Source organism: Gorilla gorilla, chromosome 6, assembly GCF_029281585.2.
Source record: "Gorilla gorilla gorilla isolate KB3781 chromosome 6, NHGRI_mGorGor1-v2.1_pri, whole genome shotgun sequence".
NCBI classification, from domain to species: Eukaryota; Metazoa; Chordata; class Mammalia; order Primates; family Hominidae; genus Gorilla; species Gorilla gorilla.
The window spans coordinates 64190463-64207421 of record NC_073230.2 but is presented as its reverse complement, the minus strand read 5'-3'; the positions used below and the strand labels follow the sequence as shown (position 1 = coordinate 64207421).

General features: G+C 45.3%; 1 protein-coding gene across 3 annotated transcripts in view; it reads left to right on the top strand.

Moving 5' to 3' along the window:
- The window catches only part of PSPH (phosphoserine phosphatase), a 40145-nt gene extending 24238 nt beyond the window's left edge, over positions 1-15907 (top strand). For 2 of the 3 annotated variants that reach the window (XM_063708113.1, XM_063708114.1), the window contains 5 exons: positions 5708-5866; positions 7204-7338; positions 9555-9700; positions 11777-11925; positions 15095-15907. In XM_063708113.1, the coding sequence (XP_063564183.1) occupies positions 5708-5866; positions 7204-7338; positions 9555-9700; positions 11777-11925; positions 15095-15202 (697 nt within the window). In that variant the 3' untranslated portion in view covers positions 15203-15907. The remainder of the gene's footprint in view (positions 1-5707; positions 5867-7203; positions 7339-9554; positions 9701-11776; positions 11926-15094) is intronic. The other variant, XR_010134447.1, reaches the window with a different exon arrangement.
- The last annotated feature ends 1052 nt before the right edge of the window (positions 15908-16959 follow it).

The window sequence follows — 16959 nt, the reverse complement described above, 5'->3', positions numbered from 1 at the left end:
CCTCTTCACTCACCTATGGTTCATTCTCCATTCTTAGTGGACTTGCACTACAGTAAGTGCTGCTTCTCTGCTGATAGACCTGCTGACTTCAAGGTCTTTACAGTGAGCCTGCCTGGGCATGTAGTATGAATTAGCTTGATTCCTGCTGGACCAAAGCCAAATGACTGGTTTCTTATTATTTTTTATCTTTTTTTTTTTTTAATAGAGACAGGGTTTCACCATGTTGGCCAGGCTGGTCTCAAACTCCTAGCCTTAAGCAATCCACCTGTCTTGGCTGCCCAAAGTCCTGGGAACAGGCATCAGCCACCACGCTGGCCCTTGTTGAGTTCTTTTTTTTTTTTTTTTTTGAGATGGAGTCTCGCTCTGTCACCCAGGCTGCAGTGCAGTGCAGTGGTGCAATCTCGGCTCACTGCAATCTCCAGGTCTCCACCTCCCAGATTCAAGCGGTTCTCCTGCCTCTCCATCCCAAGTAGCTGGGATTACATGTGCCTGCCACCATGTCCGGCTAATTTTTGTATTTTTAGTAGAGATGGGGTTTCACCATGTTGGCCAGGCGGGTCTCGAACTCCTGACCTCAAGTGATCCTCCTGCTTCAGCCTCCCAAAGTGCTGAGATTACAAGTGTGAGCCACTGCAGCCGGCCCCTTGTTGAGTTCTTAATAACTGCTTAGGTTCAACTCTATTTAATTCATAAAATATTTAATTCATGAAACATTTAACTAACACCTATTGGGTGCTGGGTGCAGAGATAGAAGATAATTCAACTGGAGTGATTGACTGATTTTCTGGGTTGATGGGGAGGAAATAATGTAGTATAAGGGAGGCCACTTGATCTGCACGGTGAAGAAGTAGGACTTTCTTCATGACATGGGGGATATGGTGATTCCAGGCAGAGGAGCAGCATTTGAAATGGTGTAGAGGAATAAAAAAACACATGACATAGGCCGGGTGCGGTGATTCCAGGCAGAGGAGCAGCATTTGAAATGGTGTAGAGGAATAAAAAAACACATGACATAGGCCGGGTGCGGTGGCTCATGCCTATAATCCCAGCAGTTTTGAGAGGCCAAGGCAGGTGGATTGCCTGAGGTCAGGAATTCGAGACCAGCCTGGGCAACATGGTGAAACCTCGTCTCTACTCAAAATACAAAAATTAGCTGGATGTGGTGGCACGTGCCTATAGTCTCAACTACTCAGAACGCTGAGGGAGGAGAATTGCTTGAACCCGGGATGGGGAGGTTGCAGTGAGCCGAGATTGCACCACTGCACTACACTCCAGCCTGGGTGACAGAGCAAGACTCCGTCTCAAAAAAAAAAAAGTCCTTAGTATTCCTTGAGCCATAAATTGTGTGTGTCACCAGGCACGGTTGCTCACGCCTGTAGTTCCAGCACTTTGGGAGGCTGAGTCGCATGGATCATTTTAGCCCAAAAGTTTGAGACCACCCTGGGCAACATGGTAAAACACCATCTCTACTAAAAATACAAAAAATTAGCCAGATATCATGCCTGCCTGTAGTCCCAACTGCTCAGGAGGCCGAGCCAGGGAGGCAGAGGTTGCAGTGAGCTGAGATTGCACCACTGCCCTCCAGCCTGGGTGACAGAGTGAGGCCCTAACTCAAAATAAAAAAAAAATGTGTATGTGTGTGCATGTGCATGTGAATAATGTGTGTGTGTAAAAATGTGTGTGTGTGTATGTGTATTTGTGCGGACTGAGGTTGGTAAAATCCATAGGCATAGGAGCCAGATCGTGAAGGGCATAAATTATGTAATAAAGACATTATGTTAATGGCTGGGTACGGTGGCTCTGGTAGGGCACGGTGGCTCACACCTGTAATCCCAGCTCTTTGGGAGGCCGAGGCAGGAGGATCATTTGAGGTCAGGAGTTCGAGACCAGACAGGCCAACATGGTGAAACCCCATCTCTACTAAAAATGCAAAAATTAGCTGGGCGTGGTGGCATGCACCTATAATCCCAGCTACTTGGGAGGCTGAGGCAGGAGAATCACTTGAACCTGGGAGGCAGAGGTTGCAGTGAGTCAAGATTGTGCCACTGCACTCCAGCCTGGGTGACAGAGCGAGACTCCTTCTCAAAAAAAAAAAAAAAAAAAAAAGATTTATTAATAGACACTGAAATTTGAATTTCATTTTTATTTATTATTATTACTTTTGAGACAGGGTCTCACTCTGTCACCCAGGCTGCAGTGCAGTGTCATGGTCGTAGCTCACTGCAGCCTCAAACTCCTGTGCTCAAGCAATCCTTCTGCCTCACCCTCCTGAGTAGCTAGGTCTATAGGTGTGTGCCACTACACCTGGCTAATTTTAAAAATACTTTTGTAGAGATGAGGTCTTGGTATGTTGCCCAGATAGGTGTTGAACTCCTGGCTTCAAGTAATCCTCCCACCTCAGCCTCCCAAAGTACTAGAATTACAGGTGTGAGCCACTGCAGCCAGCCTGAAATTTGAATTTCATTAGTTTTTACATGTCAAAAAATATTATTCTTCTTTTGATTTTTTTTCAAGTGTTTAAAATGTAAAAATCAGCCAGTCGTGGTGGCTCACACCTGTAGTCCCAGCTACTCAAGAGGCCATGATGGAAGGTTCACTTGAGCCCAGGAGATTGAGGCTGCAGTGAGCTATGATGGCACCACTGCACTCCAGCCTAGGTGACAGAATGAGATCCTGTCTCAAAAAAAGTAAAGTAGGCCGGGCGCGGTGGCTCACGCTTGTAATCCCAGCACTTTGAGAGGCCGAGGCGGGCGGATCACGAGGTCAGGAGATCGAGACCACAGTGAAACCCCGTCTCTACTAAAAATACAAAAAATTAGCTGGGCGTGGTGGCAGGCATCTGTAGTCCCAGCTACTTAGAGAGGCTGAGGCAGGAGAATGGCGTGAACCCGGGAGGCGGAGCTTGCAGTGAGCGGAGATCGTGCCACTGCACTCCAGCCTGGGCGACAGAGCCAGACTCTGTCTCAAACAAAAAAAACAACAAAAAAAAGTAAAGTAAAATAAAATAAATGTAAAAATCATTCTTACTTGTGAGCCATACCAAACCAGGTGGCAGGGTGGATTTGGCCTACAAGCTATAGTTTGCTGACCCCCGACTTAAAATATTTTTTTTTCCAGGTCAACTTAAAATGGCCTTATTCTGCCAACTGCATTGGTTGGAAATCAGTTGAGCAGTGGGTTGTTCAACTGCTTTGAGTCTGTTTTTAACTGCAGTCTATTCTAAATATAGATTACTTACATCATCTGTGTAGCCTTGTATATGACATATTAGTCTCTGATAGGAGGCTGGTCTAGGCAATCTTGAGGGTCCCTTTCATCCTAATTCTAGTCCAAAGATTTTCTAAAAAATAAAGGCCAGTCATGGGGGCTCATGCCTGTAATCCCAGCAATTTGGGAGACCTAGGTGGGAGGATTGCTTGAGTCCAGGAGTTGAAGACCAGTCTGGGCAACATAGCAAGACCCCCATCTCTTCAAAAAAAAATTTAAAAATTAGCCAAGCATAGTGGTGTGCACCTGTAGTCCCAGCTACTTGGGAGACTGAGGCAGGAGGATCACTTGAGCCCTGGATTTGGAGGCTGCAGTGAGCCATGATTGTACCACTGCACTCCAGCGTGGGTGACAGAGTGAGAACTTGTCTAAAAAAAAAAAAAAATTTGTTTTGACTGTCTGTCCTCTGCAGCTTCTGTAGCAGTGTGGCTTCCAGAGTTTCTTCCTGTACCTTCACCATTTTCCTTCTCCTTCCCAGGCTCAAGTCAGGACGTAAAGGTGGTGGTCCTGCAGGCTCTGTCCTTAGCACTCTTTTCTTCTCCCTCTCTCTATTCTCCCTGGACTTTATTTTTATGATTTTTTCTTTTCTTGAGACAGGGTCTCATTCTGTGGCCCCATGCTGGAGTGCAGTGGCGTGATCTTGGCTCACTGCAATCTCCACCTCCCAGGTTCAAGAGAGTCTCCTGCCTCAGCCTTCTGAGTAGCTGGGACTACAGGTGCACGCCATCCTGCCTGGCTAATTTTTAGTTTTTTAGTAGAGATGGGGTTTTGCCATGTTGGCCAGGATGGTCTTGAACTCCTGGCTTCAAGTGATGCTCCCGCCTCAGCCTCCCAGAGTGCTGGGATTACAGGCGTGAGCCACCGCGCCCAGCCTCTTCCTGGACTTTAATCAGACCATGTCTTCAACTAGCCCCTGTACATTGGCGACATTGTGTATGTTTAGCCCTCATATTTAGCTCTGACCTTTTTTCTGAGGCTTAAAGCCTTTCCCAGTATCTGGAAGTTAAAGTCTAAACTCCTTAGCCTGGCCCTAGGACCTGCTTAGTCTGAATTCCTGATGCACAGCCAGGCCCCTGGGCCAAGCCGTGGGGTAGCTTCCAGCAGGTCATCTGCTTCCTCCTCCTTGTCTTTGCTCACACTCCTCGCTCTGCCATCACAAGCCTCCCTCCTTGTCTCCACCCCCGCTCCCTCTCCTCCCAGCACATGCCAAATCGATGCCCTGCCCTTTGACAACCCACTCAGAGGGCCACTTACCTGTCAGATTCAGCTCAAATACTTGTGCCTCCTTGAAGCCTTCTTTTTTTATCTTTTAGTTAGAGTCAGGGTCTTGCTCTGTTGCCCAGGCCGGAGTGCAGTGGCACGATCTCAGCTCACTGCAGCTCTACCTCCTGGGTTCAAGTAATTCTCCTGCTTCAGTCTCCCAAGTAGCTGGGATTACAGACGTGCACCACCATGCCCAGCTAATTTTTTGTATTATTATTTTTAGTAGAGACTTGGTCTCTCTATGTTGCCCACGCTGGTCTTGAACTCCTGGCCTCAAGCAATCCTCCTCCTGCCTTAGCCTCCCAAAGTGCTGGGATTACAGGGATAAGCCACTGTGCCCAGTCTGAAGCCCTGTTTCATAGATAAGGCTAAACATTTTTCCTGTGTTCCCACAGAGCCTTATGCACACCTCTGCTTTTTTTTTTTTTTTTTTTTTTTTGAGACGGAGTCTCGCTCTGTCACCCAGGCTGGAGTGCAGTGGCACGATCTCGGCTCACTGCAAGCTCCACCTCCCAGGTTCACGCCATTCTCCTGCCTCAGCCTCCCGAGTGGCTGGGACTACAGGCGCCTGCCACCACGCCCGGCTAATTTTTTTATATTTTTAGTAGAGACAGGGTTTCACTGTGTTAGCCAGGATGATCTCGGATCTCCTGACCTCGTGATCCGCCTGCCTCAGCCTCCCAAAGTGCTGGGATTACAGGCCTGAGCCACCACGCCCAGCCTCACACCTCCGCTTTAATGCTTGCTTCCTCGCTACAATTAGGTCAGAAAAAAAAAAAAAACTATATATATATCTAAAAGAAAAGAAAGAAGGCTTCAAGGAGGCACAGGTATTTGAGCTACTCAGGAGGCTGAGGCAGGAGAATCACTTGAACCTGAGAGGTGGAGGTTGCAGTAAGCCAAGATCGTACCACTGCCCTCCAGCCTGGGCAACAGAGTAAGACTCCACCTAAAAAAAAAAAAAAAGAAAGAAAGAAAGAAGAAACTGGTGTAGTGTGGGAAGTAAACAAAAAGAAAAGGAAAAAAAAATGAATCTGTGAGAACACTCTTATGTGGCCTGCACTGACTTTGACACAAATTAGATTGGCTTAATAGGCAAGGTGGGATCTTTTCATAATTTTATTTGATGTCTTTAAATATATTTATCTTTTAAATACATTTATCTTTTTTCTTGTAGGAGGAAAATTCTTCCAGCGATGGTCTCCCACTCAGAGCTGAGGAAGGTTTTCTACTCAGCAGATGCTGTGTGTTTTGATGTTGACAGCACGGTCATCAGAGAAGAAGGAATCGATGAGCTAGCCAAAATCTGTGGCGTTGAGGACGCGGTGTCAGAAATGTAGGGATAGCATTTATTCACTTTATGAAATGATAAAGACTTTCTAAAGAGTGACTGTTTTGGATGAAGTGCTAGACCCTGGCTATGGAACATGAGCACTAGGCTTTTTCTTTCATTCCTTAGAGCTGAATTTGACATATTCATTTATTTATATAAATATTTATGGCAAACAAACATGGATAAGACATGTTCTTAGCTTGATCGGGGAATGACAACCGTCACTAACTAAAGAAGATGGCCTGGGGGGCGAGGTCCAAGTGTCCAGTGGCTTTGTGTCATGGTTGAAAGTGTGGCCTTAGTGGTTCCCTGGAAAGCTTCAGAGTCTCTTGGTGGATCCTGGGTCAGATCCCCTCTCTCCCTCCTGCCCTCCCGCCCTGCAGCTGGGGACCTCCCTCTGCAGTCCCAGTCCCCCAGTCATGCACCATGTCATTTTCTTTTTTTTTTTTTTTTGAGACAGAGTCTCATTTTGTCACCCAGGCTGGAGTGCAGTGACCCAATCTCGGCTCACTGCAACCTCTGCCTCCCGGATTCAAGCAATTCTCCTGCCTCAGCCTTTTGAGTAGCTGGGATTACAGGCGCATGCCACCACGCTCGGCTAATTTTTGTATTTTTAGTAGAAATGGGGTTTCACCATGTTGGCCAGAATGGTCTCGATCTCCTGACCTCGTGATCTGCCCACCTTGGGCTACCAAAGTGCTAGGATTACAGGCATGAGCTGCTGCACCCGGACACTATTTCATTTTCAACTGCCTTTCATGGAAGAATGTTTAACCTTTGGTCTCTTTCTTGATTTATGACAGCTCACAGCTTGCAAGAAAAATACCTATGGATAGGCTGTGTGCCTTTTTTTTTTTTAGATGGAATCTTAACTCTGTCATCCAGGCTGGGGTGCAGTGGTGAGATCTTGGCTCACTGCAACCTCCGCCTCCCGGGTTCCAGCAATTCTCCTGCCTCAGCCTCCTAAGTAGCTGGGATTACAGGCGTGCACCACCACACCTGGCTAATTTTTGCATTTTTTTAGTAGAGATGGGGTTTTGTCATGTTGGCCAGGCTGGTCTCAGACTCCTGGCTTCAGGTGATCTGCCCACCTCAGCTTCCCAAAGTGTTTGGGATTATGGGCATGAGTCACTGCACCCAGCCTGTTAATGTTATTTTCAAGCAATCCTTCAAAAGTTTATTCCAAGGCCTTGCTCTCCTAGTAGCAAAGCCTGTCTGTTGCACACTGGGGCTCTTGGTAGCATCTTCCTTTTGGTGGATGTGCAGACCTGGGGCAGTAAGGCATGTTAACCTTGAGGACATAGGACCTGGCTGGCCTGACTGTTGGGTCTCCCTCCTAGGACACGGCGAGCCATGGGCGGGGCAGTGCCTTTCAAAGCTGCTCTCACAGAGCGCTTAGCCCTCATCCAGCCCTCCAGGGAGCAGGTGCAGAGACTCATAGCAGAGCAACCCCCCCACCTGACCCCCGGCATAAGGTAAGAGGAGCCCCGGCTCCAGGTGTATTTCAGCACCAGTGTTGGGGGGCACATCCTCCCAAGAGCATCTAACTATTCCTTTAGAGTGCCCTCTGGGTGGTTTATTTATTTTCATTTTCATTTTTTAATTATTTTTTTAAATTGTATTTTTTCGAGATGAAGTCTCACTCTGTCACTCAGGCTGGAGTGCAGTGGTGAAATCTCAGCTCACTGCAGCTTCTGCCTCCCAAGTTCATGCAATTCTCCTGCCTCAGCCTCCCGAGTAGCTGAGATTACAGGTGCCCACCAGCACACCTAGGTAATTTTTGTATTTTTAGTAGAGATGGGTTTCGCCATGTTGACCACACCGGTCTTGAACTCTTGACCTCAAATGATCTGCCTGCCTGGGCCTCCCAAAGTGCTGGGATTATAGCTGTGAGCCACTGCACCCGGCCTATTATTATTTTTTTTAGAGTCAGCGTCTCATTCTGTTGCCCATGTTGGAGTACAGTGTTATAATCATGGCTTACTACAGCGTTGAACTCCTGGTGTCAAGTGGCCCTCCCTCCCTAGCCTCCTTAATAGTGGGGACTACAGGTGCATGCCACCATGCCCAGCTAATTTTTAAAAAAAAATTTTTTTTGAGAGACAGGGTCTCACTTTGTCACCCAGGCTGGAGTGCAGTGGCATGAATAGAGCTCACTGCAGCATCAGCCTTCTGGGCTCAAGGGATCCTCCTGCCTCAGCTTCCTAAGTAGCTGGGACTACAGACGTAGGCCACCATGCCTAATTTTTTTTTTTTAATTTTCTATAGACACAGGGTCTCACTGTGTTGCCCAGGCTGGTCTTGAACTTGTGGGCTCAAATGATCAATTTTCCCACCTCAGCCTCCCAAAGTGTTGGAATTATAGGTTTGAGCCACTATACCCAGCCTTTAAAATATTTTTTGTAGAGATGGGGGTCTTGCTATGTTGCCCAGGCTGTTCTCAAGCTCCTGGCCTCAAGTGATTTTCTACCTTGGCCTCCCAAACTGCTGGATTTAAAGGCGTGGCCTGTGTGGTGCTTTTGGCACTTACACGTGGTCTTGTCTGGCCAGTTGTCTGGTCCTGTCGGTTTCTGCCTTTCCTCTTTCTCCAGGGAAAACCTAAGCTTTCCTTGTTTGTCCTCATCTTGTGTTTTTCTGGGTCCATGGGCAGAGTAGAGTTCTGGAACGGTTTCCTAAAGTAGACAAACCCTACCCATTGATTTTTTTTTTTTTTTTTTTTTTTTTTTGAGACAGAGTCTTGCACTGTTGCCAAGCTGGTGTGCAGTGGTGCAGTCTCGGCTCACTGCAACCTCCACCTCCCAGGTTGAAGCAATTCTCCTGCCTCAGCCTCCCAGGTAGCTGGGATTACAGGCATGTGCCAACATGCCCAGCTAATTTTTGTATTTTTAGTAGAGATGGAGTTTCACTATTTTGGTCAGGCTGGTCTCGAATGCCTGACCTCGTGATCCACCCGCCTCGGCCTCCCAAAATGCTGGGATTACAGGCGTGAGCCACCACGCCCAGCCCCTACCCATTGATTTCTAAGTGCATTTAGAAAAACATATATAAGGCTGGGCATGGTGGCTCATGCATGTAATCCCAGCACTTTGGGAGGCCAAGGTGGGCAGATCACCTGAGGTCAGGAGTTCAAGACCAGCCTGGCCAACATGGTGAAACCCCATGTCTACTAAAAATACAAAAATTAGCTGGGCGTGGTGGTGCGCATCTGTTGTCCCAGCTACTCGGGAGGCTGACACAAGAGAATCGCTTGAACCCTGTAGGAGGAGGTTGCAGTGAGCTGAGATCGCACCACTGCACTCCAGCCTGGTGACAGAGACAGAGCGAGACTCCATCTCAAAAAAAAAAAAAAAAAAAAAAAGTAACTGGGTATGGTGGCAGGTGCCTGTAATCCCAGCTACCTGTGAGGCTGAGAGAGGAGAATCGCTGGAACCCTGGAGGCAGAGGTTGCAGTGAGCCGAGATCGCACCACTGCACTCCAGCCTGGGCGACAGAGCGAGACTCTATCTCAAAAAAACAGAAAAAGAAAAACATATATAAAACATTAACACCCCAGGCAGTATACCTTGTCAAACATACCTCAGGCAAATGCATTCAGGAGAAGAAAATATATCTTATTTCCCTCTTCATGTTTCGTGTTTTTTTTTTTCTTTTGTATTACTCAGTGTTGGGTATTTTGTATTTTATTTTGCAGGGAGCTGGTAAGTCGCCTACAGGAGCGAAATGTTCAGGTTTTCCTAATATCTGGTGGCTTTAGGAGTATTGTAGAGCATGTTGCTTCAAAGCTCAATATCCCAGCAACCAATGTATTTGCCAATAGGCTGAAATTCTACTTTAACGGTAAGATGTTAACGGTAACATGTTCCCTTTCTTAGCAGTTCCATTGTTCAGTATTCTGGGTAATGTCTTTTGGAATGCAACTTGAACAGTCACATCAGAGTTAAATATTGGGATGAATGGTTCTCTTAATTGATGTCTTTTGCCCTTTGGTACCCTTTGCTCAGCAAAATAGACTTAGGTCATCACCTGTCCTAGCTTTGGTATCTATAACATCACCTGTCTGTACATAAATGTCTGCATTTCGTGAAACATTAACTCCTACGAAGCCCCCTATGACTTACTTTGCTATATGTTATATTTCAACTTTATGGGAGCTTCTATGCATTTGAAGCAATTTAGACTCAAGAAGGAGACTTTTGACTGGGCACGGTGGCTCACGCCTGTAATCCCAGAACTTTGGGAGCCTGAGGCGGGAGGATCACTTGAGGTCAGGAGTTCAAGACCAGCCTGGCCAACATGGTGAAACCCCAACTCTGCTAAAAAAAAAAAAAATACAAAAATTAGCTGGGCATGGTGGCACATGCCTATAGTCCCAGCTACTTGGGAGGCTGAGGGAGGACAATCACTTGAAGCTGGGAGGCGGAGGCTGCAGTGAGCTGAGATCTCGCCACTGCACTTCCAGCCTGGGTGACAGAGTGAGACCCTGTCTTTAAAAAAAAAACAAGACAGAGACTTTAGAAGGGAGACTTTTGTTAATGGATTACTGAACTACAGCCCTTGGGGAAGCCTCCTGTCCCCTCTCTGGTCCATAGTGGTGCCACAGCTGTTATATTATCTCAGATCACCAGTTACATCAAGGAGTGACTGATAGTGTTTTTTTTTTTTTTTTTTTGAGACGGGGTCTCACTCTGTTGCTCTGGCTGAAGTGCAGTGGCTCCATCTCGGCTCACTGCAACCTCTGCCTCCTGGGTGCAAGCGATTCTCCTGCCTCAGCCTCCCAAGTAGCTGGGATTACAGGTGCCCACCACCACACCTGGCTAATTTTTGTATTTTTTTTTTAGTAGAGTCGGGGTTTCACCATGTTAGTCACACTGGTCTCAAACTCCTGGCCTGAGATGATCCACCTGCCTTGGCCTCCCAAAGTGTTGGGATTACAGGCGTGAGCCACTGTATGTTAACAGAACATTCTTGAATGATCTAGAGATAGAGATCATTGAAAAAAGAAGTCAAGAATGAGTGTGGTAATTACTGTAAAAATAGAAATAATTGATAAAAAATAAGCTGGAATTTCCTCTTGGGTGACATAATATATTAATATTTTAAATTTAATATATTAAGGCTGGGTGTGGTGGCTCATGCCTGTAATCCCAGAACTTTGGGAGGCCGAGGCAAGTCTGATCACCTGCGGTCAGGAGTTTGAGACCAGCCTGGCCAATGTGGCAAAACCCCATCTCTACTAAAAATACAAAACTTAGCTGGTGTGGTGGCATGCGCCTGTAATCCCAGCTACTTGGGAGGCTGAGACACGAGAATGGTTTGAACCTGGGAGGCGGATATTGCAGTGAGCCGAGATCACACCATTGCACTCCAGCCTGGGCAACAGAGTGAGACACTGTCTCAAAAATAAATAAATTAATTAATTAATTTGATACTACTATTTTATGGTGTTCTGCCACCTCAACAAGGTTTAAGAAATACTGGAAGTTTAAAGGATACAACAAAATTCACCTAATTTATTTATGACCTAATAGAGCCATCTCTACAATTGATAGTTATAATTTAAAAGCAAAGGTTGGCTATGTGTGATGGCTCACACCTGTAATCCCAGCACTTTGGGAGGCTGAGGCAGGAGGATCACATGAGCCTAGGAGTTCCAGACCAACCTGGGCAACATACCAAGACCCCATTTCTATAATCATAATCATAATCATAATCATAATCATAAAAGGAAATAAAAGCAAAGCAAAGCTTGTTTATTCCCAGGAACAGGTGTGGAGCTCCAGGCTGTCTGACTTTACTGACGGCCATTTTTAGCCTTCTCAGTGATATTTAAGTGAAGATATCATCTATGCAGAAAGCTGGCTTTGGTCAGATACTTCTCTGGGTCTTTAACCCTATTTTTATTTCTCTTTTAAGGTGAATATGCAGGTTTTGATGAGACGCAGCCAACAGCTGAATCTGGTGGAAAAGGAAAAGTGATTAAACTTTTAAAGGAAAAATTTCATTTTAAGAAAATAATCATGATTGGAGATGGTGCCACAGATATGGAAGCCTGTCCTCCTGCTGTATGTATTAAGAGTGCTAATTTTTTTTCAGGTTGTACTTTTGTTTTATTTATTTATTTATTATTTCTTTATTTTTTTTGAGACGGAGTTTCGCTCTTGTTGCCCAGGTTGGAGTGCAGTGGCGTGATCTCGGCTTACTGCAATATCCGCCCCCTGGGTTCAAACCATTCTTGTGTCTCAGCCTCCCAAGTAGCTGGGATTACAGGCATACGCCACCATGCCAGCTAAGTTTTGTATTTTTAGTAGAGACGATGTTTCGCCACGTTGGCCAGGCTGGTCTCGAACTCCTGACCTCAGGTGATCTGCCTGCTTCGGCCTCCCAAAGTGCTGGGATTACAGGCATGAGCCACCGTGCCCGGCCGTACTTTTGTTTTAGACAGCTGATGCATCCTATATTCCCAACACTTTGGGAGGTCGAGGCAGGAAGATGGCTTGAGCACAGGAATTTGAGACCAGCCTGGTCAACATAGTGAAACCCCATCTCTACAAAATAAATAAATAAAATAAAATAAAAACAGCTGATTTCGAACTACATAAGATTTAAAACAGGAGTTAAACAAAAACAACTCTCATTACAAGATAAAAATGAAGTAATAAAAACACATTCAATCTTGTTTTGTCAACTTTGTGCAAACCCAAGAAAAGTTGTGAATAAGGAACTAAAAACCTTTTAAAACTTTTAACAATGCCTTATCCCTGTAGCATGGGCACCACCTTTTAGCCTAGGTGTGTGCTCAATAAGAGTTGATTTCATTTCCCCAAATAATACCATCAACAACTCATAACCAAGATTTTAACGTCATTTTATGCTTTATATACTAGCTCCTCATACATTACCTCATTTAATCTTCATAACAGCCCTGTGAAGTCAAATATTATGTTTTGTTTTGTTTTTTCTTAGATAGAGTCTCACTCTGTCACCCAGGCTGGAGTGCAGTGGTGTGCTCTCAGCTCACTGCAACCTCCGCCCTCTGGGCTCAAGTGATTCTCCCACCTTAGCCTCCCAAGTAGCTGGGACCACAGACGCATTCCACCACACCCAGCTAAGATTTTGTGTTTTTGGTAGAGGCAGAGTTATGCCATATTTCCCAGGCTGGTCTCAAATTCCTGAGCTCAAGCGATCTCCCCCGCTTTGGCCTCCCAAAGTGCTGGTATCACAGGTATAAACCACCATGCCCGGCCACATGTTGTGTTCTTCTTACTGATAGGGGAACTGAGGCTTGCAGAGATTATATGATTTACCTGTAACATATCAGAGCATTTTGTTTTTATTTACTTATTTATTTTTATTTTTTGGAGACAGGGTCTTGCTATGTTGCCCAGGCTGGAGTGCATGTTGCGATCATAGCTTATCACAGCCCTGAACTTCTGGGCTCAAATGATCCTCCCGCCTCAGCCTCCTTGGTAGCTGGGATTACAGGTGTGTGCCACTGCATCCCACACCACCACAGCGTTTTATTCCTCTGAATTAATGTCATTTTCTGAGACTAGCAGAGGTTTTATTTATTCTTTGAGACAGGTTCTTGCTCTGTCACCCAGGCCGGAGTGCAGTGGTGCAATCTCAGCTCATTGCAGCCTCAACCTCCCAGACCAAGCGATCTTCCCATCTCAGCCTCCTGAGTAGCTGGGACTGCAGGCGCATGCCACCACACCTATCTAATTTTGTTTATGTTTTGTAGAGATGAGGTCTCACTATGTTGCCCAGGCTAATCGTGAACTCCTGGCTTAAGTGATCTTCCTGCCTTGGCCTGCCAGAGTGCTGGGATTACAGGTGTGAGCCAACATGCCCGGCCAGGGATTTTATTTCTAAGCATTTTAAAATCAATGCTATATATATATATATATGTGTGTGTGTGTGTGTGTGTGTGTGTGTGTGTGTGTGTACACATACACATATACGTATATATATGTGTGTGTACACATACACATATACGTATATATATGTGTGTATATAAATACATACACACATATGTATATATATGTGTATATAAATATATACACACACATATACATATATGTGTGTGTATATATAATCAAATGCTATATAGCAAGTGTCATAAATATCAAATGTGTCCATTTCACATAGGGCTTTGCCTTTGCCATGTCATTCGAACGTAAGAAAAACTACACCAAAAATATAGTGTGGCCAGGCACAGTGGCTCATGCCTGTAATCCCAGCACTTTGGGAGGCTGAGGCAGGTGGATCACCTGAGGCCAGGAGTTTGAGACCGGCCTGGGCAACACGGTGAAACCCCGTCTCTACAAAAATACAAAAAAATTAGAGACAGGGTTTCACCATGTTGGCCAGGCTAGTGTCAAACTCCTGACCTCAGGTGATCCACCCACCTCAGCCTCCCAAAGTGCTGGATTACAAGCATGAGCTACCACACCCAGCCGCCTTTGAGTCTTTTTACTGTTAGCTTAGATAATTTATAACCAATGTTGGGGTTGTCTAAGTAGTGAACATTGGGCTACTAGTTTAATGAGGAATACATAAAAGTAAAATGAAGAGATTTCTCAGGGAGCTCCCAATCTCATTTTCAAGAAATGACAAAATCAGCCAGGAGCGGTGGCTCACGCCTGTGATCCCAGCACTTTGGGAGGCTGAGGCGGGAGGATTGCTTAAGCACAGAGTTTCAAGACCAGCTGAGCAACGTGGCAAAACTCTGTCTCTAAAAAATTATTCAGGGATTGTGGTGTGCACCTGTCATCCTGGCTACTCAGGAGGCTGAGGCAGGATGATCACTTGAGCCCAGAAGTTCAAGGCTGCAGTGAGCCATGACTGTGCCACTGCACTCCAGCCTGGGTGACAGGGTGAGACTCTGTCTCAAGAAACAAAAAAGGAATGACAAAATTAGATGGGTGCAGTGGACCATACCTGTAATCCCAGCACTTTGGAAGCTGAGGCAGGAGGAGGTTGAGAGCAGCCTGGCAACATAGCAAGACCCTACAAAAAATAAAAAAAAGTAGCCAGGCGAGGTGGGGCACACCTGGAGTCACAGCTACTCAGGAGGCTGAGGCATGAGAATCACTTGAACCCGGGAGGCAGAGGTTGCAGTGAGTGGAGATTGTGTCACTGCACTCCAGCCTGGGTGACAGAGCGAGACTCCAAAAAATAAATAAATAAATAAAAATAAAAATCATTTCTCTCTCTTTTCTTACTTCTTAGGATGCTTTCATTGGATTTGGAGGAAATGTGATCAGGCAACAAGTCAAGGATAACGCCAAATGGTATATCACTGATTTTGTAGAGCTGCTGGGAGAACTGGAAGAATAACATCCATTGTCGTACAGCTCCAAACAACTTCAGATGAATTTTTACAAGTTATACAGATTGATACTGTTTGCTTACAATTGCCTATTACAACTTGCTATAGAAAGTCGGTACAGATGATCTGTACTTTAAACTACAGTTAGGAATCCTAGAAGATTGCTTTTTTTTTTTTTTAACTGTAGTTCCAGTATTATATGATGACTATTGATTTCCTGGAGAGGTTTTTTTTTTTTTTTTTTTTTTGAGACAGAATCTCGCTCTGTTGCCCAGGCTGGAGTGCAGTGGCGCGGTCTCGGCTCACTGCAAGCTCTGCCTCCCAGGTTCACGCCATTCTCCTGCCTCAGCCTCCCAAGTAGCTGGGACTACAGGCGCCCGCCACCACACCCGGCTAATTTTTTGTATTTTTAGTAGAGACGGGGTTTCACCATGTTAGCCAGGATGGTCTTGATCTCCTGACCTTGTGATCCGCCTGCCTCAGCCTCCCAAAGTGCTGGGATTACAGGCTTGGGCCACCGCGCCCAGCCAATGTCCTGGAGAGTTTTGTAATCTGAATTCTTTATGTATATTCGTAGCTATATTTCATACAAAGTGCTTTAAGTGTGGAGAGTCAATTAAACACCTTTACTCTTAGAAATACGGATTCGGCAGCCTTCAGTGAATATTGGTTTCTCTTTGGTATGTCAATAAAAGTTTATCCATATGTCAGAATGGATTTGTGGAATTTGCAGTTCTGCCTCTTGCATATTGGAATACCCAATATTTCAGGTACCGTGTTGATGCATAAATAGCCCCCAGGCAAGAAACAGGCTTAAGACTCTACTTTGCTTAGTGCTGGGTACAATGTCCTCACCCCATGAGCCCACTCCCACTTCCTGAAGCCCTGGGACCTGGAAAGTCCTTTTTTTTACTTCTTGGGATTTGTCATATATGAAATGTTACAAAAGTTTTTTGTTTTTTGTTTTACTCCAATATAACAATAGAGTCTTAAACAAAAGTACTAATTAAAAATGGATATTTGGGCTCAGGCCTATAATCTCAGCACTCTGGGAGGACAAGGTAAGAGGATCACTTGAAGACAGGAATTCGAGACCAGCCTGGACAACAGAACAAGACCCTGTCTCTACAAAAAATAAAAACATTAGCTGGATGTGGCGGCACGCACCTGTAGTCCCAGCTACTTGGTGGGCTGAGATGGGAGGATCCCTTGAACTCAGGAGTTCAAGGCTGCAGTGAGCTGTGACTCCGCCATTGTACTCCAGCCTGGGTGACAGTGAGACCCCATCTCTTAAAAAAAAAAAAGATATTCGAAAATCACATAAAGTAAAAGAAATAAAAACAAGTTTTACTAATCACAAAGGCCAGCATTTTCCCCTAAATGAATTAAATATTAATAACTCCTAACAGCCTATATAAACCATTTCTTTTTTATAAATGACTTGGAAATACTCGAAAGCCAGGTTTATGTTTGTTTTGAGCAGAGCCAAGCAAGGGAAATTTCAGAACATGCTTTGAATGTGTGAGATTCTATACCCTCCCTGGAGGAAAAATGGGGGGAGGGAAAGCTACGGGGTTAATATTGAGAATTAGTTGAAAAATTTATCATTTAACCAAATTTGGCCAAATAATTAAATAATTATTCAGCCACATAAGCAAATCAGATGAATCAAATTTCCTCCAAATCAGTTTCTGAAGGAGAGACATGAAATAAGTTTGGCACCATTTAAATGAGATTCCAAACAATGAGGCTGTTGTTCCCAACT